The 23,364-nt window shown below is 51.8% G+C and overlaps 1 protein-coding gene across 2 annotated transcripts in view; it reads right to left on the bottom strand.

Moving 5' to 3' along the window:
• GAS7 (growth arrest specific 7) overlaps positions 1 to 23,364 on the bottom strand; it is a 34,321-nt gene that overhangs the window by 4,549 nt on the left and 6,408 nt on the right. Inside the window, exons 2-7 of one of the 2 annotated variants that reach the window (XM_028499058.1) lie at positions 22,405 to 22,494; positions 18,461 to 18,576; positions 15,602 to 15,676; positions 10,816 to 10,894; positions 3,741 to 3,869; positions 2,831 to 2,954 (exon numbers count right to left, since the gene is read on the bottom strand). In XM_028499058.1, the coding sequence (XP_028354859.1) occupies positions 2,831 to 2,954; positions 3,741 to 3,869; positions 10,816 to 10,894; positions 15,602 to 15,676; positions 18,461 to 18,576; positions 22,405 to 22,494 (613 nt within the window). Of the gene's footprint in view, positions 1 to 2,830; positions 2,955 to 3,740; positions 3,870 to 10,815; positions 10,895 to 15,601; positions 15,677 to 18,460; positions 18,775 to 22,404; positions 22,495 to 23,364 lie in introns of those variants that run through there. The other variant, XM_055090084.1, reaches the window with a different exon arrangement.

Genomic DNA, 23,364 nt, shown 5'->3' with positions numbered 1-23,364 from the left:
AGTGCAATCTCAGGATGTTTCTGAGACCTAGTGGGTCAGAAACTATTTTCACAAGATCCTCAGGTGATCCACGTGCACATTACAGTTGGAGAAGCACAGCTGGGTCTGCATGTAGTTTCCTGATCATCACAGGGTGCCAGAGAGAGGAAGACATCATGGTCTCTGCTCATGATGGGAAAACTCATGAGTGAACCCAGAGATAATGATGAACTCTTCAAAGGGATTCCTATAATGGCATCACCTTGCTCATGTGGGTTCAGATATGAAAGTGAAAGAAAGTGGGCAGAGTTATGCCCACATGACCCAGGGCCTGGCTCAGGGCCCCCTCCCCAGTGAACCATACACCATTAGCCGGGAGCTAAGCCTTGAGTAACAAAACCCAAATCAAGGCTCTGTTCATTTTGCCCTTGGTTCAAGGCCAAGACTGGGCCCTTGATCCCAAGAAAGACTGAACTACAGGGAAGAAAGTGGGTATTTCATTGCAGATGCATTCCCACCAAGAGCTTGTGCCTGACCGTGGGTGGGGTCACCCTATAAACACAATATGAAACTCCCAAAGCCCTATTTGTTGATCCTGATTTTGACAACATGCTTCAGGAACTTCTGCAACATCAGGAAATAGTAGAGGTGAAGGTAGGTATGTCTCTTCTCTAGGCATCCCAAGGGTTTGAAATCAGGCCCTTCTGAACAGTACAGGTTAAGGACATGGATTCTGGAACCAGATCTGGGCTGTCATACAGCTCTACTGTTTACTAGCCGTGCAATCTTGGACAAGTTGATTCACCCTGCCTGTGCCTCAGTTTCGTCATCTGTAAAATGGGGATAATAATGGTACCTTCATAGAGCCACAGTGAAGATTAAATAAGCATACCCCCCCGCAAAAGAGGAAAAAACACAAAGAACAAAATAAAAAGATAAACAACTTACGAAAAATATTTGCAATTCAAATGACAAAAAGTTAATTTTCCTTATCAATCAATCAATAAGAACAAGACCAGCCATTTGACATAAAAATGGAGAGAGCATATGAGTGAATCATAAAAAAAAAAGCCACGATGATTTATAAGTCTAGTTTTGAAATGCTCAACTCCACTCAAAAAGCAGTGTAAATTAAATTAGAAACAAAATACTATTTTTCACCAGATAGTTACGATGTCAAAATCTGAGAGCACTCAGTGCTGACAAGAGTTTAGGGAACAGGTGTTCACAGAGCTATTGGTGGGCGCCCCTCTCTGGAAAGCAACTTGGAAACATCTATCAAAATGAATATAAGCCTCTGACCCAGAAACCCCGACCCCATCTCTATCCTGTCTATATGCAGGTTCTGTTCCCCCCACCCCTGAGATGCATTTATAGTAACAGCATCGCTGGCATTGGCAAAAACTCTGAAACAATCTGAAAGTCTTACAAAAATCAATTAGGGGAATGAGGAAACAAATCTGGATACGATCATACACTTGCACGCTATTCAACTGTTTAAAAAGTCTGATGTACATGAATGGATGGGGAAATAAATTTATGGGTGATGGAATAGAGCTATCTCTAAGATATATCAATTAAAATATAAGTTCAGAACACAGTATAATATGATTTTATGTATATGAATTTTTTATTTTTTTTTGGCTGCACTGTGCAGCACATGGGATCTTAGTTCCCCGACCAGGGATCGAACCCGGGCCCCCTGCATTGGACGCACGGAGTCTTAATCACTGGACCGCCAGGGAAGTCCCTATAAATTTAAATATTAAAAAACTTAAAAAAAAATTAAAACACTAGGATGTGTTGATGGTGATTATATCTGGGGAATAAGATTTTATATTCTTACGTGTTGATTAAAATTTTTTGTCAAGCAGCAATATTGTTTTTGTAATATAATTTTATTTTTTAATAGTTTAATAAATTAAACTAATTTAAATGTGCCTCTCCCATCCTTGGGCTCCCTTTCCTACTCCCCACAAGTATATCGTGCCTTCTGTTTCTGCATCCAGTACTCTACCACTGTGCATTAAAGATCGTTATATAAAATGCTGTATTTCTATTACACTACTTTGTTATGACATTTTTATACCACCTTATTTCAAAATGTCACTAAGGTGGCTGTTTCATCCTATAATGGACTAATTATACCAGGTCCACCAGAAGTTGGGGTGAAAGGGATTTAGAGACCATCTAATCCAAACCCTAATCCCACAGCACACATTTTAATCCCAGAAAGCAAAACGCATTGTCCTTGTACATCATGAAACTGGTTTTTTAGAAATATTTAACAATTTGTTTTTTAGATGACTGTTTCTCACTGGTTTTTCTCCCCCTTCCTTGTGCATTAGCTAACCTTTACCTCTAGGGGGAAGCAGAAGCTGACTCCTTGGGAAATCTTTTGGAGAAAATCTGAAATACGGTTATTTCTTTAAACAAAATGTTGACCTCTGTCCTGGGGCAGAAGCCCATCACCAGAGGTGAACCTTTGGAGTATCACTCCCCGGGGAGGTGGGACAGCTTGGGTGGGTGTGGTTTGCGCTTCCCCTAGGAGCTCCACGCAGCGACAGGACCCCTGAATTCCGGGTGCCTGGAAGAGTCTGTCCACCTCCTGGCCAGAGATCCAGGGCTTGGACCAGAAGGAGCCCTCTGGCCCAAAGGGAGGGTGTGGGGAGCCCTGTCCCCTGCCATGGCCCGGACACAGCTGGGTCTGCTCCCCGCTCCACAGCCCCACCCCCCGGCCTCATCCTGCGGGATGCACGTTCACGGGCACCCCATCTCTCAGCCCCTCCTGTCTGTGTTTCTGTGACCAGGTGAGGATGGATGGGGCAGCGGGCGACGGTGCCTCACTCACCCGCCTGTGTGGACTTCCTCCGTGCCTTCTTGATGTCCTCCTCCGTCTTGTTGCTCAGCTTTATCTCCAGCTGCTGGGTCTTCATCTCCAGGTCCCTCTGCCGCTCCGTGAGGGCTTTCCGGGCCTGAGGTCCAAGGATGTGAAGCTGTTCATGGGCTCAGAGCCAGGAAGGGCCTATGGGGCACACGGGGCCTGGCTTCCCCTTTTCTAGCTAAGAGTCCTTTCTGTTCCCTGCTTTTGTGGGTGAGGCCACAGTGGCTCCGACAGGCTAAGCAGCTAGACCAGCATCACCCAGCCAGTTAGGGACCACGTGGAGGCTGCAAAGCATCCTCTCATCCCCATTTCCTGGCCTAGAGCAAGCCTCTCAGAGCATGTTTTCACTGGAGCATGTACACGTACTGGGGACCCAAGCGGTCCTAAAATCACAGCTTCTCCGGGGCGGCAGGGACCACAAAGGTCGACATCACTTCCCAGCAGTGCTTAGCAGCTGGTAGCACCAGGCTCCCCATTCCGGGGTAGCATGGGCCCTTTGGCGGCAGCTGCTGGCAGGGGGCTGATTCTGTCAGGAGGGAATCTGCCAGGTGAGACCCAGGCAAAGGGGCCCCATGTGCGCCGGCAGCACATCCAGGCTCCGAGACCCACAAAAGCAGGGTGTACCTTGTCTCATGTGCTGGATGGAGGCCCCCTATACCCTCCGCTGCAGGTGCAGCCACGCCCACTCCCACTCAGATGAGCGCCGGGGGAAGCGGCCCACCTATCCTTTGGCTGGGGGAGGGGATCTCATATTCCCCACCCTCCAGATCCTGCCAGAGGGGGACAAAAGCCTCTGCCTTGGCACGTGGAGCCCCTGCTGGTTCCCAGCCCCCTCTCCTCCAGCAGGACCCTCCCACCCTGGCATCCTGGGCCTCACCTTCTCCACTGCGGCATAGCGGCTGGCGAGCTGCTTGCGGAGGTCCGCAATGTGGTGGTCACACTTTTTCATGTCCTTCTTGAAGTTCTCGCGGAAGTTCATCAGGGGCTTCTCCACCTCACTGTGAAGCTGTCGATGGGGGAGACACACCCAGCACCCCGGAGCATCAGCTGCAAGTGGAGGGAGGGGGCGCTGCCCCCAACCCTGCAGGCGAGGATGGGGGACCTTCCCACCGGAAGGTCAGAGACAAGTGGCTGCTTATCTGGTAGCGGTCGAGGAAGTCACCTCAGCTGGCCACGTCCCAGCGTTCACACCAATGGACGGGTTAGCATCTGGAGCCTTCGAGTCCCTTGTGGGCAGCCCCTCCCTGCGCCAAGTCCCCAGAGCTTCCTCTAGGACTTTGCTCAGGTGTCCCGGCTCCCTTTCTTTCCAACCTGGGAGCTTTCTCGGGGCAGAACCCAAGCCACCATCTCTGTGTCCCTAAGCACTTAACACAGGGACTGCTGCGTGGGTGACATTTAATCAGGTGATCTCGGGTCAGCTCTACTTATTGGACAGCTACTACGTGCCAGGTGCTGAGACCACAGAGGATCTGCTCATGGTCTGGATGTCGAGGAGGTCTTGTTAGGAGCTCAGGGGCCCCCGCTTCCTGAACTGTGCCTGCTGGTCTCTGCGTGGAGGCTGGTGCAACCCCACCGCACCAGAACGAACTGGCCTCGCACCCCCAGGGACAGAGAAGGGTTCTTCATGCTCTGAGAGGTGCTGGGTGATGTTGGTTTTCAAGCTTTTTCCTTCTCTTTTATTCCTTCCCTCTTTCCCACTCCACTCTCTTTGGAAGGAGAACTTTTACTTAAAACTTTTTTGGGGGCGGGGGTTGTGAACATGAGATGCATCTGATAAGAAAACAGATAAATGTGGATCTGCTGTGGTCAAAGTCACAGCCTAGAGCCCCCCGACTCAGCCTCTCAGAGCCCCACCCACTGGCCTCCTTGGGCGCCCTCAATCTGCCTTCCAGGGTCCCTCAGCCTCCATCCGCCCCTCTGGGAAGCAGAGCTGATCTTCCCTGGATGGATGACATCCCAACTCTGGGGTTCTGTGATCGCTCTCCTCTTCCTCCTCGCCAGCCGCCTTTCTTCCTACACTATCTCTTCCCCAGAGCCCTCAAGGACAGAAGTGTTCCTCGTCCTAAGCCACCGATCACACATGACTGTTGAGCTCTAGGAGGGTGGGGACCACGCGGGCTTGGTCACTGCTGTGTCCGCAGCATCTGGCCGGAGCTGGTGCACAGTGGGGGATCCTTCTCTACTTAGATCTTCAGGGCCCAATGCCCTGGGTGACAAGACGATGCTTTGTTGGTGGACAACCTTCAAAGACTAACAGAGAGCGGGCTGCACAAACGCCCTTCTCCTCCTGTTGGTTGTAACGTCTGCTATCATTTTTTTGATCCCTTGGAAGTCTCCTTGCACAGGAAGACACCCCCATCTGGTGGCAGTTTGTAAGACGCCACAAACTCGAGCGCTGCTGAGAACAAGAGAACACCTTCCCCACACAGAGGAGGGAGGAGGGGGCGGGGCCGCATAATTGGCTGCCGCGGGAACCGGCTCCTGCCGCTCTACGTGGGTTAACTCAGCCTGTTGACCCAGTAACTCCGCGGTCTCTTTCGGAGGGATTTCCATACTTCATGTACCCAGGAGTGACCCTGCAGAGGCTTATCAATACTCAGGAGTCCTGGGCGCCGGCCCCAGCTTCTGCGGTCTGGAGAAGGGCCCAGGATCCTGCCAACACACCCAAACGCTCTCCCCCGATTCCAAATGACATTCTGGAAACATCGTGCTACTGGCTGTCAGAAGCGATTCAGTCCCGTGGATTGAAGACCCATGGATTCTCCCTCTGTATTTTAAGTACCTTGACAATAAGGCTAATTTTTTCTTTAAGAAAGTTGGCTGGGTGTTTTTTTATACTCATTCTTAACGTTTAAGCATCTCTGGCTAACCAGGAGGCAGAAGCCCTCCCTGGAAGCTTGTCCTCATGAACTTGAGCTGGCCTGGCTTGGATGCCACAGGCTACTGAAGCCATTTGATTTGCCTTTCAGAATTCCAGTCACCTCCTTTCACGTCACTCATCAGAAGAGAGTAAGAGAAAACTCAAGTTGGCAGGAATTTCAGAGACAACAGGGAGACCTCGGAGATATAGTGGGTTTGGGGTCAGACCACCACAATAAAGCGAAGACTGCAATAAATCGAGTCACATGGATTTTTTTGGTTTCCCAGTGCACATAAAAGTGATGTGTACACTATACTGTAGGCTGTTACGTGTGTAATAGCTTTACGTCTTAAAAATGCATATACCGGGACTTCCCTGGTGGCGCAGTGGTTAAGAATTCGCCTGCCAATGCAAGGGACACAGGTTCGAGCCCTGGTCTGGGAAGATCCCACATGCCGCGGATCAACTAAGCCCGTGTGCTACAACTACTGAGCCTGCACTCTAGAGCCCACGAGCCACAACTACAGAGCCCCCTTGCCACAACTACTGAAGGCTGTGTGCCTAGAGCCTGTGCTCCGCAACAAGAGAAGCCACCACAATGAGAAGCCCGCGCACCGCAACAAAGAGTAGCCCTCCTTCGCCGCAACTAGAGAAAGCCCGCGCACGGCAACGAAGAACCAACGCAGCCATAAATGAATGAATGAATAAATAAATATGTTTTTTTAAATGCACATACCTTAATTTTTAAAATACTTATTGCTAAAAAAATGCTTACCATCACCTGACAACGGAGGGTTGCCACACATCTTCAATTTGTTAAAACAAAACAAAACAAAACAAACACACACACACTAAAGCAAAGTGCTATATTAAACAAGGTATGCCTGTATCTAGTCCAGTGGGTTACTAAGAGTTGTGAAATCATTTTAGTGGGTCAGGACCTGCTTTTAGATGAGCACAGCCCAGACACGAAGAGAAAATATCAGAGTGCATTTTAGGCAGGAGGATAAGTAGTTTCACAAACAGTTGTTTTAGCCACGTACATTTGTATCTGTATGCGGATATCTGGATGTGGATACCTGTGTGTTCCAGGTGGCCATGGAAAATGTATAACTGTGGGTCACAGTCAAGTAAGGTTCAAGTCACTGATCTGGTCCAATCTCTTCATTTCACACATGAAAAAATGGAAGCTCAGAGATGCTAAGTGACTTGCCCAAGGTCACAAAGCTTGTTAGTGATGGCATTGACATAAAAGTCTTATCTCCTGAGGCTCACCGTGCCCCCCAAAATCTTCTGGCTGAATGCATGGCCTCGATTGCAGGATTAGATTTTCTCCCATCAGAAGGAATTTTTCTGTTCTCCCTTCTTCACCCAGAAGCGGGTATAACTTCCTTTATATATAGCAATCTTATTTCTTTAACAGCCTGTTGCTATGAACAATGGCTCGAGCTAGGAGACTAGAAAAGCCTAAAAGATTCCTGAAATGAAATTGCATTTCTTAAAGAGCTCTTGCCCCCGACACAGAACATTCGGGGTGGAATTTTTCAACGAGCCTTTTGGAGCAGATGGTAAAATGGATTTCGCACATATGGAGACGTATTATCCAGGGCGGACGGAGAGTCCTTGGAGGCTTTTCTTTTCAAGGAATTGTCATACAACCACTGGGCTGCCACCATGACTGCCTGAGGGCACCGACACTGACCAATGGGCTGGAGGCAGCAGCCATTCTTATGGAAAAATCTATGTGTGAATTTTGTGTGAACGTTCTTCAGAAGCCTCCCATCAGCTACCTGAAGTCAGCCCTGAATCAAAACATCCCGGCATTTGGAGGGCCAGACTGCACTGCCCTGGACAGTCCTTAAGAGAGGGCAGAGTGCTCCTCAGAACAGGGTTCTGTGTTTTATTATTTTTATTTTTTATTTTTTTTTCTTTGTGGCAGGAGGGCCTCCCTCTGCTGTGGCCTCTCCCGTTGCGGAGCCCAGGCTCCGGACGCGCAGGCTCAGCGGCCATGGCTCACGGGCCCAGCCGCTCCGCGGCATGTGGGATCCTCCCGGACCGGGGCGCGAACCCGTGTCCCCTGCATCGGCAGGCGGACGCGCAACCACTGCGCCACCAGGGAAGCCCAAGGGTTCTGTGTTTTAAATGCAACTGGTCTGCCCGGAGAAAAGGTCTGGGGGTCAAAGCTGCAATTCACTCAGTCCTCTCCTTTGCTTCCTCAGCAGCTGAGCCCACTTGGCTGTGTAACCACTGGCTGCGATTTAACTCCTCTGCTCCTTCTCATTTGTGAAACGGAGATGCCGTCTTGAACAGCAGCTGATAAAACTGAGGGAGATGAATTATATCCTACACCTAACACTTAAACATCACTGTGATGCTGTGATATAATAACAAATATATATTTCGGTCTCTGTCCCCAGCTCCTGGCTGGAGCTCCTAGAGCCTTTGCAATTTCCTAAACAACAAAGGTCCTAGGAGCGTCCTTTGGTCTAATATTTGGTCTCTGACCCACTGTTCCTGATACCAAGCTCCTACATCCCTTGGAATTTCCTGGGTGATAGGAGGGTCTTTTGTTCTAATGAGGTGCCTCTGCCTGGGCTCCTGGACGGGGGCTGGTCACCAGAAAGACCAAGCCATGATTAGAAGCTTGTAACTTTCAGCCCCCTCCCCATCCCCTGGGGAGAGGAGAGGGGCTGGAGACTGAATTAATAATTGATTCTGCCTATGTGATGAAACCTCCATAACAATCTGTCAATCACAGGGCCCAGAGAGCTTCTGGATTGGTGAACACACACAGATGTGGACACACATCTCTAGCCTTTATCATATCCTTTCATATATAATAAACTGGTAAACCTAGTAAGTGTTCCCCTGAGTTTCGTGAGCCGTTCTAGCAAATTATCAAACCTGAGGAGGGGGTCACGGGAACCCCTGATCTGTAGCCAAGTTGGACAGAAGTTGTGGGTAACCTGAGGCCCCACTACTTATGATAGCCATCGGAAGTAGGGTTGGTCCTGTAGGACTGAGTCCTTAACCTGCAGGATCCTATGCTGACCCTGGGGGAGTTAGTGTCAGAACTGAATTAAATTGCAGGAACCCCAGCTGGGGTCAGGGAATTGGCTGGTGTGGGGAAAACCCACCCAGTTTGGTGACCAGACGTGCTGCTGTGAGCAGCAGTGAAAGGAAAGATGAGAGGAAAACACTGCATGGGGGCGTGCTCTGTCACCCGCTGAGTACCTTATGAACAATGGAGAATCAGGCGGCCTGCTGATGGAAAGTAAATGCCACCAGGGTTCCTGGGGCTCCGGCAGGCGACCCTTCAGAAGCTCGCAGACCCGGCTCCCAGCCCCATGGCTCAGAATGGCAGCCTCTGCATTCATCTCACAGTCAATGGAAGTTTCCACCACCGCAGAAGCTGGAGCTGCTGGGGGCTAGGAGGGAGAAGGGTGATCTACAGCTTAGAAACACCTCCCTGCTTTGTATGCAAGGCTCAAGAGAGACCCATTCACGGAGCTCCCTTCTCTCCCAGTACTTGAGAGGCAATTTCCTTGCAAAGTGTTGGTGTCTGAGGTTAGCGTGCCACTGCTGGCCCAGGAATTCTCGCTCACATCTGGGTGTCAACTCAGTCTTGGGGCTCCAGCATCCTTCAGGGGCAGGGAGCTGGTAACGCACTGTTTTTCCTCCCAGCCCAGCTCTTTATAACGCTCCTTCACACATCTCAGCCGTACGAGTCATTCATCCTGCCCTCGGTGTGCGGAGAACCATCACGGGGTGGGGTGGAGACCTGGATACAAAGTCAGTTTCCTGTCTTCCAACAGCGCACTAAGCCCAGAAATGCAACTGTTGTGGAGGAAGCGCTAGAAAAGACCTAGGACCTGGGAGCACTGAGTGTGGAAGTCGCGGGAAGGAGCGGCCATCTTTGTGGGATGCCACGTTCAAGTAGCATCCTCCTCCTTTTACACCCTGATGTTGAAGAAGGTAGTGTACTCCCTGATGTTAAAATGTGGGCTCAGAGGGTTTAAGCGCTTTGTCCCAGTGTCCTCTTGGGCTGGTGACTGTGGGAGGGCAGAAGAAAGAGCGTAGACCCAGTAGGCAAAGGTCACCGGGAATGGTGCCCCTCTCCAGGGGCTCTCGTCCTTTAGAAGGCAAGCATCCTAGTGGGCGGCCCCATCAGTCACTCACACTTCAGTGTGAATTTCCCCCTTAGACTCTTGGTTTATTTTCCACCTGGAAAGCAGCTGAGAGCCTGAGAGGGAATTTGGAGACAGGAGTGGGGAAGAGAGGGTTGTTTGGAAACACGGAGAAATCTTGGCAGAAAGTAGGCCTGAAAAGACTAGGGGGTCGAGAGGAGATCGTCAGAGGTCCTATTCACTCATAACTTCAGAAAATATTTATTGACATCTACTATGTACCAGGCGCCACTCTGAGTCCTGAAGACAGAGTGAGTAGGAGAGAAACATCACTGTCCAAGGGCATGGTGCTAGAGACTTTTGGACCAATGGAAAGAAGGGTCAGCTACCTAGTCTGAAATTGTGTAACAACAAACACAACACAACAAAAAACTTCTCCCTTCGAAATAGTCTAGTCTCTCCCGACACTAAGAAGAGATAGAAAATGCCACTGCATTCCTCTGAAAGCCAAGCAACACAAAAGTGCAGTCTCACCACTCAGGGGCTCGCCCGAGGAACAGAGGGGCATCTACCCTCACCTCGCAGAGGTGTGCTGGGGTTGCTCGCACTGGCTCATCAGAGCCCAGGGTTAAATTTGGAGGAATTTTGTGAGTTGGTTGTTAAAGCCAGCCGGTATTAAAAATTAAATGATCTAAACTTAAAATTAACAAACTAAATTAAAAACAAAGGTAATAACATATCCTCATACCCTCCTAACTACATCTGACTATTATCCACGCTCTTGATGGACGTGTATGATTACTGATGTTGTTTTGTTGGTCTAGGGGGAGCACGGTCTAATGGTAGCAACTCTTCCCGACTCTTGAAATTTACACCATGGAAACTGCAACATCACACCCTGGAGAGACAGTTGCTAAACGTCCAGCAGCACATGGGTGTGTAGGACCAACCCAGGGAGGGCTTACCTTGGCGGAGAACTTGAGGTGAACTTCAGCCTCGTCGGCAAGGCTCTTCTTCACCTGCGCCCACGCTTCTCCCAGGGAGCTGCAACATCAAGGAGTCGATGAGGCTCGGGGAGCTCACACCGACCTCAGGTCAGAGGCCATGGCCCCCCCCGAGACAGGATGCTGGGTCCTGACCCCGAGTCCCGGGGGAGCGTACGACACAAGAGACCGTGGACTTGGATGAGGCAGAGGCCAGGCACAAAACAAACATGAGGCCCACGCCTCGACCTATGGGAGGAGAGGAACCTTCCCGAACCAAGCTGAGAGAACAGACTGCAGCAGACAGTCGAGGGCCTGGGGAAATATCCAGAAGCCCAGAGGGCTGGGCAGATGTGAGAGGGAGGTGGGGTACAGTGCCGTGAGGACCCTAATACCTGGCCCATTACTGTCTCCGGCCTTCCTGTCGCTCCTCCCTGGTTTATTGTTGAGGGAAACGCCTGCTGGCAAGCCAAGGAAGGAGAACGGATGCCTTTTCAGGGAGAAGCCCTTCTCAAACAGAAGGCACCACACAGCCCTGCTTGCGGGCAGACCGCCAGCGGCCTGACTTCCAAGGAGGGCAAAAATGGACCGCCTGGGTCTAGGAACCTCTTAGGGACGCCCACGCAGCAGAGAAGGCTTGCCATCACCAGCCTCAGGAGCGTGGCCCCCCGCTAGCACTTATTCTAGACTGTGAACCCCAGGGCTGCCCACAGCCAACCAGAGGAGGGCAAAGTGTTCTAAGCTAAATAACGTCTCCACTGGTAGGAGACGTTCCAAATAGAAGCAATCTCCTGAAGTCCCCCAGACTTTTGAATGCAGGCCCCCATGCTCCAGTCTCCCTGATTTGGAACTCTTGAACCTTGATGACCTTCAAAATGATACTCCTGCACGTCTGCTCGAGACCTCTCCACCCAGCTGGTAAACCCGGGCTGAACGGTCAGTTGACTTAATTTCATCAAAAAGCCACTTCCCCCAGAGAATTCATTAAACTTGAGGGGCAAAAAGCTGATTCAAAGACAGCATGCTGCGAGGCTTCTGGGTTTTGAGCCGAGCGGCCAGCAGCTGAGAATTACCCAACAGAACAGAAAAGAACAGATCTCTGTGGTCAGAGTCTGGGCCTGTCTGGTCATGGTGCTGGCTCAGGCTGAGGCGGGTGTTTATGGGAAATGACTGACTGATTTTATCTTGGAGTCAGGCAGCAAAGCAAGGTCCCCTCAGGTGATCCCAGCTGGGGGGCCCACCCGAGAAGAGATGGAGTGAGAACTGGAGCGATCCATGCTGCTGGCGTTTGTCTTGGCCTGAAGGGCCTGAGCTCCCGGGAGCTGGGCTGGGCCCACGCTGGGTGGCCTGGCTCCTTACCTGACTGCGCAGATGGGTAGGGGGTCCAGGGTGGGGGAAGGAGGGGGTGGAAGCGGTCATGATAGTCATACAGATACGGGATCAGAACAGCAGGTCCAGAAAGAGTCGCCCAGATACAGGGGATGCACTTGCAGCAAAGGCGCCAAGTTATCTCAATGGAGAACAGACAGCCTTTCAAGAAACGGCACAGAGACAACTGTATATCCACAGGGAAAAAAGGAATCCCGCCCCTGACCTATGCCACACACAAAGATAATCTCAAGATGGATCACACAGCTACAGTGAAAGCCAACAAGCTTACAGAAGCAGCCCCAGGAGGAGCGGGAGCTTGATGAAAGGGGGCTGGAGGGGGCTTCTCCCTGCAGCTGAGCTACTCGCCAGCCTGCGGGAGGCGCACACAAGAACCCAGAAGCCCTGGTGGTGCCGAGAGATTGTAAGTCTGCTGTCAGCAGAGCACGTGGTCAGTAACTGGCCCAGGGACAGTGACAGTGGCCCGAGACTGTCATCTGAGGGTCATCGGGAGGAAAGGCGAAAGCACAGTTTCACGCTCAGGACGATGTCCTCGGCCCCGCCTCCAGGCTGGGCCCTCATTAGTAGGAGGACATCCCTCCAAACACTCAGCTGGGCCTGTCTGAGCTGGTCCAGCCCCAAGCAGGCCTCTCCCCTCCCAATATTCCAGTCGCCTTGGAGCCACGTCACAAGTTAGAAAAAAGGCCATTTAGGAATTCTCTCATTGAAGAGAGATTCTTTTCATCTGATAAGAGGTTAATGAAAAAACAAAACCAGACCAAAAACCCGAGATATCATTTCTCCCACGGTTCCAGCAGACCATCTGAGCCTGCCAAATCAAAACACATGTTACTGTCACAACTACCACAGGAGAGCAAAACTGCGGGCAGGACAAATCACCTGATTCTGTTTATTTACCAATGTGCACACGCCCCGTGGAATCTAATTTGGACACAGCACAACTCAAGTCTCCCCGTCCGCGTCTCCCTAGGCTGCCCCACATTTCTAGGCTCCGGCATCGCGCTTCGAAAGTTTCAGGTGGACGGGCTGGCGTGCAAAGCTGTGTGTGAATGCAAAACAGAGTAGCTGTGGGTTGTGATCAGGGGCGGGCCCGTGCGCCTCCGGAAGGCGCGTGTGTCTGGGGGTGATGCGTGCACGCAGGGGAGATGGGGTATGTGTTCCTGGCCGTGCTGCACGTGGGCAGCGCCGATGCTGGAACGTGAGCGTGTGGCGGGCTGCCCCGTGTTTGTGGGTGCACGTGTGTACGGCATGATGGCGAGGGCTGACTCCTGGCTCGTGCAGCTGGGAGCATATGCTGTGCGTGTTGGCCGGCTGGAGTGTCCCTGGCAGCAGCTCAGGCCGAGGAGGTGGAAGCCTTTTCCAGAGCAGCTCTGCACTGCAGGACATGGGGGTACTTAGGAAAGCCCCCTTCCCAGGCCGGAGGGGAGACTCCCCGACCAACTCCCTTCCTGCCCTGGTCTCAGGCCCGGTGCAGGGAGTAGGAGGAAGCCGGAGGCAACTTCATTTATGTCCCTGGAAGAGACACTGGCCGCACAGGACCACCCAGTGGCCTGCTGGGTCAATGAAAATCATTCAGAGGCGGCCTCTTGGCTAGACAGCGAGCCCGCACAGAGGCCCTAATCAAAGCCACATTTGGTTGGCAAAGCCCCATCGCCTGAAGCATTCAAGCCATGCAGGCAGATCTGGCCTTGTTCAACACCACAACTCTCTGATGACCACAGCCACCCCATGACAGAATGTCTTCCCTCCCCAGAGGCTCACTTCCCCTTGCAGGAGGGATTCGAACAGAGTCTGCACTGGAGGGAGGTCGGACTAGAGAGAGGACCTCGGGGGACCTTGCAACTCTAACCTCCTGAGACTGTATTTGTTTTATTATTGAGGTGAAATTCACATAACACAAAATTAACCACTTTAAAGAGGATAAGCATTTACTACATTTGCCATCTTGTGCAACCATCACCTCTAGTTTCAAAACATTTTTATCACCCTGTGATGGACTGCATGTGTTCCCCAAATTCAGGCGTTGCAGCTCTAACCCACAGTGTGGCTGTTATCTGGAGATGGGGCCTCTAAGGAAGTAATTAGGGTTAAATGAGGTCATACGGGTGGGGAAGAAGGGACACCGGAGAGCCCTTTGTCTCTCCTCACCGAGGAAAAGCCACCTGCAACGCAAGGAGGGAGCTCTCACCGGACACCAACCCTGCCAGCACCTTGACCTTGGACTCCCCAGCCTCCAGAACCGTGATTAATTACATTTCTGTTGCTTAAGCCACCCAGTCTATGGTATTCTGTTACAGCAGCCCAAGCAGATGAACACATCTCATACCCATTAAACAGTTACTTCCAGTCCCCTTTTCTCCCATCCCCTGGCAATCACCCATCTTCATTCTGTCTCTGTGGATTTGTCTATTCTGGACATTTCATGTAAATGGATCATACAGTATGCAACCTTTGTGTCCTGCTTCTTTCACTTAACATAATGTTTTCGAGGTTCATCCACATAATGATGTGGATCAGTACTTCATTCCTTTTTATGGCTGAATAATATTCCATCATATATCCATATATCCAATGTGGATAGACCACAATGTGTTTATGCATTCATCCTTTGATGGACACTTCGGTTGTTTCCACCTTTTGGCTATAGTGAATTGTGCTGCTACGAACATGCGTGTACATGTATTTGAATATCTGCTTTTAATTCTTTTGGATATAAACCTAGGAGTGGAATTGCTGGATCACACAGTAACTCTCTGTTTAGTTTTCTGACGCACTGCCAAACTGTTTTCCATAGTGGCTGTGCCATTTTGCATTCCCACCAACAGGTTGAAACTCTTTGTTAACAGATGGAGCGGAGAAGGCTACAGTCCTTCCCGAACTAGAGATCTTTCTGTGGCTGGGAGGGTGGGGCTGAGCCTCTCCCGGCCTGGGTCCCACCCAAGGAGGTCTGGACTGTCACAGCAGGAGGGGGAGGGGAGCCTGGGCCTCAGGCCCACAGGAGAGAATTCTAAACAAGGGGGCTGGGTGTGGCATCCTGTCACACCTAGTTTCCAACCAGCCTGCTCTCAGAGAAAGGGGAGCAGGGGTTGGCATCTGGAGGCTGGTTCCCAGCTACCAGGTGACAGGGCAGAGGGGGTCCTGACATACTCCAGCATCTGGCAGGAGGCCCTTGGCCGCTAGACAGTAGATAATATGGAGGTGCCAAACCTGAGTGTGAACACCCACACCCGGAGCCATGGCTGGCCAGCTGGAGCCACGAATGCCCACCTTGAATCATGGGCACCCACATTCAGCCAGGTCTATGGAGACCTCCTCATCCATATGGGACCATGGCAACGATCAGTGATCAGTGAACAGGGAACCCCCGTCCCCTACTCACCCCTCCTCCTGAGCAGCCAGGGAGTTCTGCGAGAGCTTAGCTAAGTTCTTTGCATATTCTTCTTCAATCTTTATCCTGCAAAGGGAGAAAATCCAACATGTCAGCTCCCCAGCACTAGACTGTGGGTCCGACCTGCAGCCCTGCCACTTATTAACCATGGAAACGAACCCGCCAGACCATAAGCTCTGCGAGTACATGGCTCTTGTCTGTCCACCTGGCACACAGTAGGTGCTTAATCAATACATGTTGAATGAATAAATGAACGAACTTGTCTGAACCTCATCTGCAAAGTGAGGCATGTGCACCTGTGTTCTAGGCTGTGCGGATAAGAGTGGTCACTTGCACAGTTCCTAGCACAGGGCTGGACACACAGCAGACACTTAAACGAAGAAATGTAACCCATGATGGACCACGGCTGCCCCCTCTCCCAGCCCCAGGGCTCTGGGCTGAGAGCCTGCAAGGTGGCGTTGGCCCCTCCGAAGCAGGAACAGAACCCCTCTCTACGTTCTCCCAGACCCCAGGGTCCCCAGCTTCCAAGCCTGCAGAGTGCAAGCATTTCCATGGAAAGCAGCAGTGACCAGCTCCGCGGTGGATTCCACTTCCCCGGAGAGGGAAGTTGCCTTGGATTTCGCTTCCGGCAGGCAGGCCCTTGACACGCTTTCAAGGCAGCTCTCCGGGGAGCGTTCTGTATTATCTGGCACGACCGTGTAAGACGTGTTGTCATGGTATCAGTCACTGCCTAAGTGGTCCCCCGAGGAGCTGTGCTTGTGATGAGCAGAGCTGGCCAGAGGGCTGGGGCCTCAAAGAGGCCCCTGGTCCATCACTTGGCAAATGAATAAAACCCCAGAGATGCTCCCAGGGCTGCAGCATTTGCTTCCAGGCTGATCAGGAGCTGAAGGGTGGCCTGACAGAGTCCCAGGGCCGTGTTCTGAGTCATGATCATTTCCTGCTTCGGTGCTGAGAGGCTCAGTCTCGCTCCTTCTCTCACTACCAGCTCCAACATCTCCACATACTCTCAAGCCTGCCTCCATCACTTCCTCTCCATCCACTCAGCCTTTAGTCCCTCCCCTCCCCAGGAGGACACGGATGGCCAGCCTCCAGCCAGGAGAGCTCTGGCGAAAGCAGATCTCACCATGTCACGCTCTCAGCTTCAAACCTCCAAAGGCTCATCAATGCCAACGGCATGCACTGGGCACGAGGCCCGTCCCCTCCAGAGCCGGCATCACTCCCCTAAGCTGTGGCCACGTGGTTCACCGGATGTCTGCCATGCCCCCCCAACTCCCTGGCCCCGGCCCAGCTCTCACCTCTGCACCTCAGCTCCCACCCCTCCCGGCTCTGAAAGGTCCGCCTCTACAAGACCCCAGGTGGACTGAGAAAAGTCACAGGAGTCCACCTGTCCCAGGGAAGACCAGCGTTCTCATGCGGAAGGTTCCATTTATTTGTTAACAAGACCTCTTTACGAAAGTGTAAACCCTAAGCGTGTTCAAACTAGGCTTTTCTAGCCATTTTCCTCTTGGCCTGTTTCCTACTGTTGCTTTCTCACACCTGAGCTACAGAATCTCTCAATCTCCTACCAGTTTAATGGGTCATAAAATAAAGATTTGATTATACCAATAGAAAATAGGCCTCCTAAGAAAAACAGATACCTTAAAACGCCATAGAATTGTTACTGGATTATTGTTGCTCTAATTAAAACAGAAACATTTAAAAAATCTATTGCTTGGGGTTTCCCTGGTGGCACAGTGCTTGAGAATCCGCCTGCCAATGCAGGGGACACGGGTTCTGTGCCCCGGTCCGGGAAGATCCCACATGCCGCGGAGCGGCTGGGCCCGTGAGCCATGGCCGCTGAGCCTGCGCGTTCGGAGCCTGTGCTCCGCAACGGGAGAGGCCACAACAGCGAGAGGCCCGCATACCGCAAAAAAAAAAAAAAAAAAAATTAAAAAATCTATTGCCATTTACTATCAATATTTCCAGTGTGCCTTGGAAACTCCAGACGGGAAGCTGTGTGTATGTGTGTGTGCACACATGTGGAACGGGGGGGGTATATGCACCTGTATGAGTGTGCAGGTGTGTGGGTATGTGCTTTACAGGGTCTCAGAACTTGGAAAGACTGAGGAGGGGGGAGATGAAGAAGGAACTTCTCTCTGTGGCTCTCCCCCCTTCCATGAGGCTGAATTTATTGTTTCATCTACGGGCAGGCAAACCACTATTATAATCCCTGCACTTACCGTAATGACCTTATCTGACTCTCCCAGTAGGCTGAGCTCCCTGAAAGCAGGAATGGGAGGGTGGGGGTTTCTGGATGCCCAGGCCTGGGACATGGCTTTGGCTCAAAGATGAATTGAAAGGTAACAGTCTCCTTTTTTGTTATGTTAAGGAATGGCGCTTCAAATGAGGGCGGCGCATGCGTAGATAAGCAAAGGGGCCAAGCAGTCTGTGTGGGGAGACATTAGGGAGCGGTGGGGACTGTGGCAAACTGGAAACACACACTCCCTGTACAGGGGCGGCTGCTCTTCAGCTCCAGCCAATTGTTGCATGAGGGATGCAAAGCCATGGAGCCAGACTTTCTTCTCTCCCCAGAGATGCCAGACATGCAGACTTTAATGTAATATCCACCAATTTTTTTTGCTGTTGTTGGTTCAAATCTTTAAAAACATCACACAGGCCAAAGCAACACATCTGCTGGCCAGACTTGTCCCAAGGGCCATAAGCCTGCGACTCCCGTCTTGCCCTCCCCTTAGTGCTAATCAAGCCCAGTGCTGGTGTGCAGTGCTCACCCTGGCTGCTCACTCCCTCGGGCTCAGGGACCAAGGTGGGTGCTGTCACCAGTCCCTGGAGCTGGGAGGGCCCAGGCCTCACCTTTCCCGGATGAACTCTGACATTTCCTTCTGCATTTGTTTGCCCTTCAGCTGTTTCTGAAGCAGCAGTTCAAACCCAGCCATGGTTCCGTTGCCTTGGGGGTCCTTCTTATCAGCCTAGGAAGGAAAGAGAAGCAGCAGCGTTTAGGTGACATCAGAGTCTGGAGCCAGAAGGAATGGAGTGCAGGGAAGACAGACCCCAGAAGGGACCCCGACGTGCCTGGTCACCCTGTCCTCAGCCCCAGAGGGAGGACAAGGGCAGGAGTATCGGCTGCTCCAACTCGCGCCTCTCCTGGCGCTCCTGTCCCCACGTGCTCTCTGATGCTTAAGCCCTGATCGCTGCCGCCACCCCATGTCCGTGCCCCTCAACCCTACAACCTGGGAAAGAAGAGGAGGAAGGGTATGTGGCCAAGAGCACAGGCACCAGGTAGCTGCTGGGGCTGGCTGGACCCTCTGCAGAGTCTTGGCAGCTTGACTAAGCTGGGAGACAGTGCGTAACCTCAGGGGCAGGTACCCCCAGTCCTGAGCCATGCCATCCTCTCTGCACTGGCTGGGCAGTGGCATCCTCCAACGCACATGCGTAAAAGATCGTAGTGACTTCTGGGGAGAAGCTGGATTGAAGGGCAGCCACAGTGGGAAAGTGCCTGCTTCCAGGCTTGACATCCCAGCCGGGGGAATCCCAGGCAAGTTCCCTCACTTTACTTTTATTTTTTATTTTTGCGGTACGTGGGCCTCTCACTGTTGCGGCCTCTCCCGTTGCGGAGCACAGGCTCCGGACGCGCAGGCTCAGCGGCCACGGCTCACGGGCCCAGCCGCTCCGCGGCACGTGGGATCCTCCCGGACCGGGGCACGAACCCGCGTCCCCTGCATCGGCAGGCGGACTCTCAACCACTGCGCCACCAGGGAAGCCCAAGTTCCCTCACTTTAAATCTGAGCTGCTCACTCCATGAAACTGGGGAACTAATGGCAACCACCTCACGTGGTCATCTCAGGACAAATGACACATGGAAACAGCTTAGCCTAGTGTTCAGCAAATACCAAGTCTTCAGTGGATGGTATTTAAATTAGTTACTTTAAAGAAATGTCAGGACTTGGGGAAGATGGCCAAGTCAATGAAATGGAAATTTAGTACCCAATTCATTTTGCAAGCAAATATTAAAATTTCAAAATTAAATGCTTTTTGTTTTGTTTCGCCTGACCCTCCTCAAAGACGCCTGAATCTCTCTCTCCTGCTCTTCCCCGGCCTTCGCTGCCTCCCTGGTACCCCCAGCATGGCCTTCCCTGCCAGACAAGCATCCAGCACCTGTTCCCACAGCTACGGCTGCAGATCAACCCTCAGAGCCTTCCTGGACCCTGGCGGGCGCCACTCCTAAAGCTGTCCCCCCTCCAAGGCAGCCTTTCCCACCAGCAATCCAGAGTCAAATGCTTTGATACTTAAAGGGAGGAGTTAAAAACAGGTCAAAATAGGGCTTCCCTGGTGGCGCAGTGGTTAAGAATCTGCCTGCCAATGCAGGGGACACGGGTTAGAGCCCTGGTCCGGGAAGATCCCACATGCCGTGGAGCAACTAAGCCCGTGTGCCGCAACTACTGAGCCTGCGCTCTAGAGCCCGCGAGCCACAACTACTGAGCCCGCGTGCTACAACTACTGAAGCTCACACGCCTAGAGTCCATGCTTCGCAACAAGAGAAGCCACCGCAATGAGAAGACCGCAAACCACAACGAAGACCCAATGCAGCCAAAAATAAATAAATTTAAAAAACAACAAAAGAACAACAACAAAAAAATAGGTCCTTTGCCACCACAGAGAGGAGCATCAGTGAGAACCCTGTCCCAGGATCTGGAAAGACCTGGGCTCTCTCTCAGCTCAGCCACTGGGCAAAGCGGTCAGGTCCTTCCAATTCTAGGCTGTGTCTCCCACCACTCGCCCTAAAATAAGAATGGACTGCACCTCTAACATCCCATTAGAACAGTTGTTTTACGAGAGGGGAAAAGAAAAGGGCTGGTGACGCCTGGAGAATGCCACTTACCTGCCCACTCCCTCCCAATGCAGGATCCCTTCCTCAGCTGCCCTGACCCAGGGCCCTCTGAGCCACACTGTAATACCTCTCTTGAAGGGGAGATCATCACCACACGGGGCACACCGTGTCACAAGGGGGCTGCTCTGGCCATTGAAAAGTTACTCCAAGTACATTTAAGACGTGTGCCCTCCATCGTATGAATGCTACCTCTTGATGAAAAAGCCCAAGAAAAATTATGTGAAATACTGAGCCCCAATCTGCCTCCCTGAGAGGATGTATATGCTGAGTGATTTGTCCACACTGGGAAAACCAGCCCAAGGAAGTGGGCTTTAATAACTGTGTCAGCAGAAAAATGTCTATGAGGGGAAAAGGCCTTGATGGTCCGAGAGATAAAACCCTGGGGTAAATATCAGAGTCCCAGGAGGGCTTGAACCAAGATGGGAGCTGGATGATGCAGTCCCGCAGCAGAGGACGACCCACTCCCCCTGGCTCCCTACCATCCCCCACCATCCGCCACCCGCTGACCTCCGGCTCCCAGGGTGCCCACGCCCGGGGCTTGAGCTGGTCTCCCCTGCACGCTCTGTTTCCTGCTCCCCTCTTTATGGATGACGTCTCTCCTGCACCCACCCCCCTTAAGGATGATGTCTCCAACCCAGCTCTTCCCCTCCATCTCCACAGCTGCCACCACCTTTCCTGGCCTCCCACAGGCTAACGGGCACTTCTGCCTGTTTACAGCCCTCCCTACATGACACAGGCAAATCAGATCACGTCCGATTCCTGCTTAAACCCTCCACCACCTTCCTGCTGCAAACAGAATAAAACTCAGCATACTTATGGAGCCTGCGAGGTCTCGGACACTCAGATTCCCTGCTCACCCTCACCCCTGGGCTCACCCCTCCCCCCGAGGTGTGTCTGCCGCCAAAGCCAGAGCCCTTTCTACAGTATTTGCTGTCTCTGCACATATCTCAGAAGATCTGGAAGAAACACAGCAATAGGAATCTTTGGCTACCTTCTGAAGGGCAAGAGATTTGGTAGAAAGACAAAAGCATTTTTGTCTAGTACTTGGTTAGCAAATCTATAAAAGGGTAGATAATCCATTCTGACAGGTGGTTAAAAAAAAAAGTTTTGATTTTTAAAGTTTCTGGTTCCTTGGGGCCTCTGCCAAAGGTTACTTTTTGTAGGTGTACAATTCACTGGTTTTTAATATATACACAGGTCGGACTACAATCACCACTGTCTGATTCCAGAATGGGGTGATTTCATTTTAAAAGCCATGGTGAACTTGAAAATGCAAATGTCCAGGACTACTCCCAGGGTTTCTGAGCAGGACTCTGCATCTGTCAAAAGATATTTCTTTAATTTGGGAGAAATACACACAAAATTTACCATCTTAACCAGTTTTAAGTGCACAGTTCAGTGGCATTAAGGACATTTGCACTGTTGTGCGAACATCACCACCATCCCCCTCCAGAACTTTCTCATCTTGCAAAACTGAAACTCCGTACCCATGAACAATACGCAAAAGCTCTGGAACCACAGAATTACTCAAACTGGAGTCCCCTACAGATTGTGCCTAACCTCCTTGTGACTTTGATGGAGACAGGGAGGCTGTCCAGGAGGAGAAGGACTGTCCAAGGTCACCTACAAGAGTGACAGAGCGGGTCTGGAGCAGCAAGGGGACACTCCAGCTTACCTGCATTCTGCCTGGAGTTTCCATATTGCCCTGTGGACTTTCTGAGATTTATGGAATGATCTAGACTCCAAGTGGGACTTAAGTTTCCAGCCTCCAGGGCTCAATCGACTGCCAGCCCCTTAGGTTTCACCCGGAGAGGTCGCTCTTCTTTGAGCTCAAGCCACCGCCCCCCTCCCGGGTGTCCACTCCTGGTCCCCGGGGCCGCAGTGCGGGGGACGCTGAGGCACCACTTACCCAGAAATAGTCACAGTAGCTCCATTCGGTTGGTTTGAGCAGCTGCTGCTCCGGCATCGTGTCTGGGTGAGGAAATGTCACGCAGTTTATCTGGAGGACACAGAACAGGAAAGAACACGGCTTGGCTGGAGGGTTGGGAGAAGCTGGAGAGGCTTCGGTCCTAGGACATGGCACTGAAGAGGTCCCCCTACAGGCCTAGCTTGATAGAGAACATGCACTGGGGTCCTGGGATGCTCTGGCAGTCGGCCTTTCAAATGAGGGCCAACCGGCACTCACCCCCACCCCAGAGGGGCTGAAATCAGTCCAAACTGTCTAGAGAGCAGTGCAACAGAAGCTAGCGACACTGCAAATGTCCACAGCCTTCCACCCAGAGGCTGCACTTGTGAGATTCTATCCTACAGATACCTACACACGGGCGCAGTGACACACGTACACGGTTTTCACCACGGCTCGGTTTGCAGTAGCAAAAGGCTGGAACCCAACTCCACTGTCTATCAGCAGGAGAACGGTTAAAAAGTATGAGACAGACATGTATGGGCATCATATCCATGGTGAAAGACGTGGCAAGAACGTTCTTCTGTACTGATAAGGAAGGTGTGGCAGGATACAGTGTTAAGTGGGTGGGTGGCGGGGAGAAAAGGTAGAATGGTATTTACTGTTTGCTATCTTAGTGTAAAAAATTTTTAAAAATTAAAAAAAAAAAAAAAAGGAGGGGACTCCCCTGGTGGCGCAGTGGTTAAGAATCCGCCTGCCAATGCAGGGGACACGAGTTCGAGCCCCGGTCCGGGAAGATCCCACATGCCGCGGAGCAACGAAGCCCGTAGGCCACAACTACTGAGCCTGCGCTCTACAGCCCGCGAGCCACAATTACTGAGCCCACGAGCCACAACTACTGAGCCAACGAGCCACAACTACTGAGCCCACGAGCCACAACTACTGAGCCTGCGCTCTAGAGCCCGC

This window comes from Physeter macrocephalus, chromosome 14 (assembly GCF_002837175.3).
Source record: "Physeter macrocephalus isolate SW-GA chromosome 14, ASM283717v5, whole genome shotgun sequence".
Classification (NCBI taxonomy): domain Eukaryota; kingdom Metazoa; phylum Chordata; class Mammalia; order Artiodactyla; family Physeteridae; genus Physeter; species Physeter macrocephalus.
This window is presented reverse-complemented; position numbering and strand designations above follow the sequence as displayed.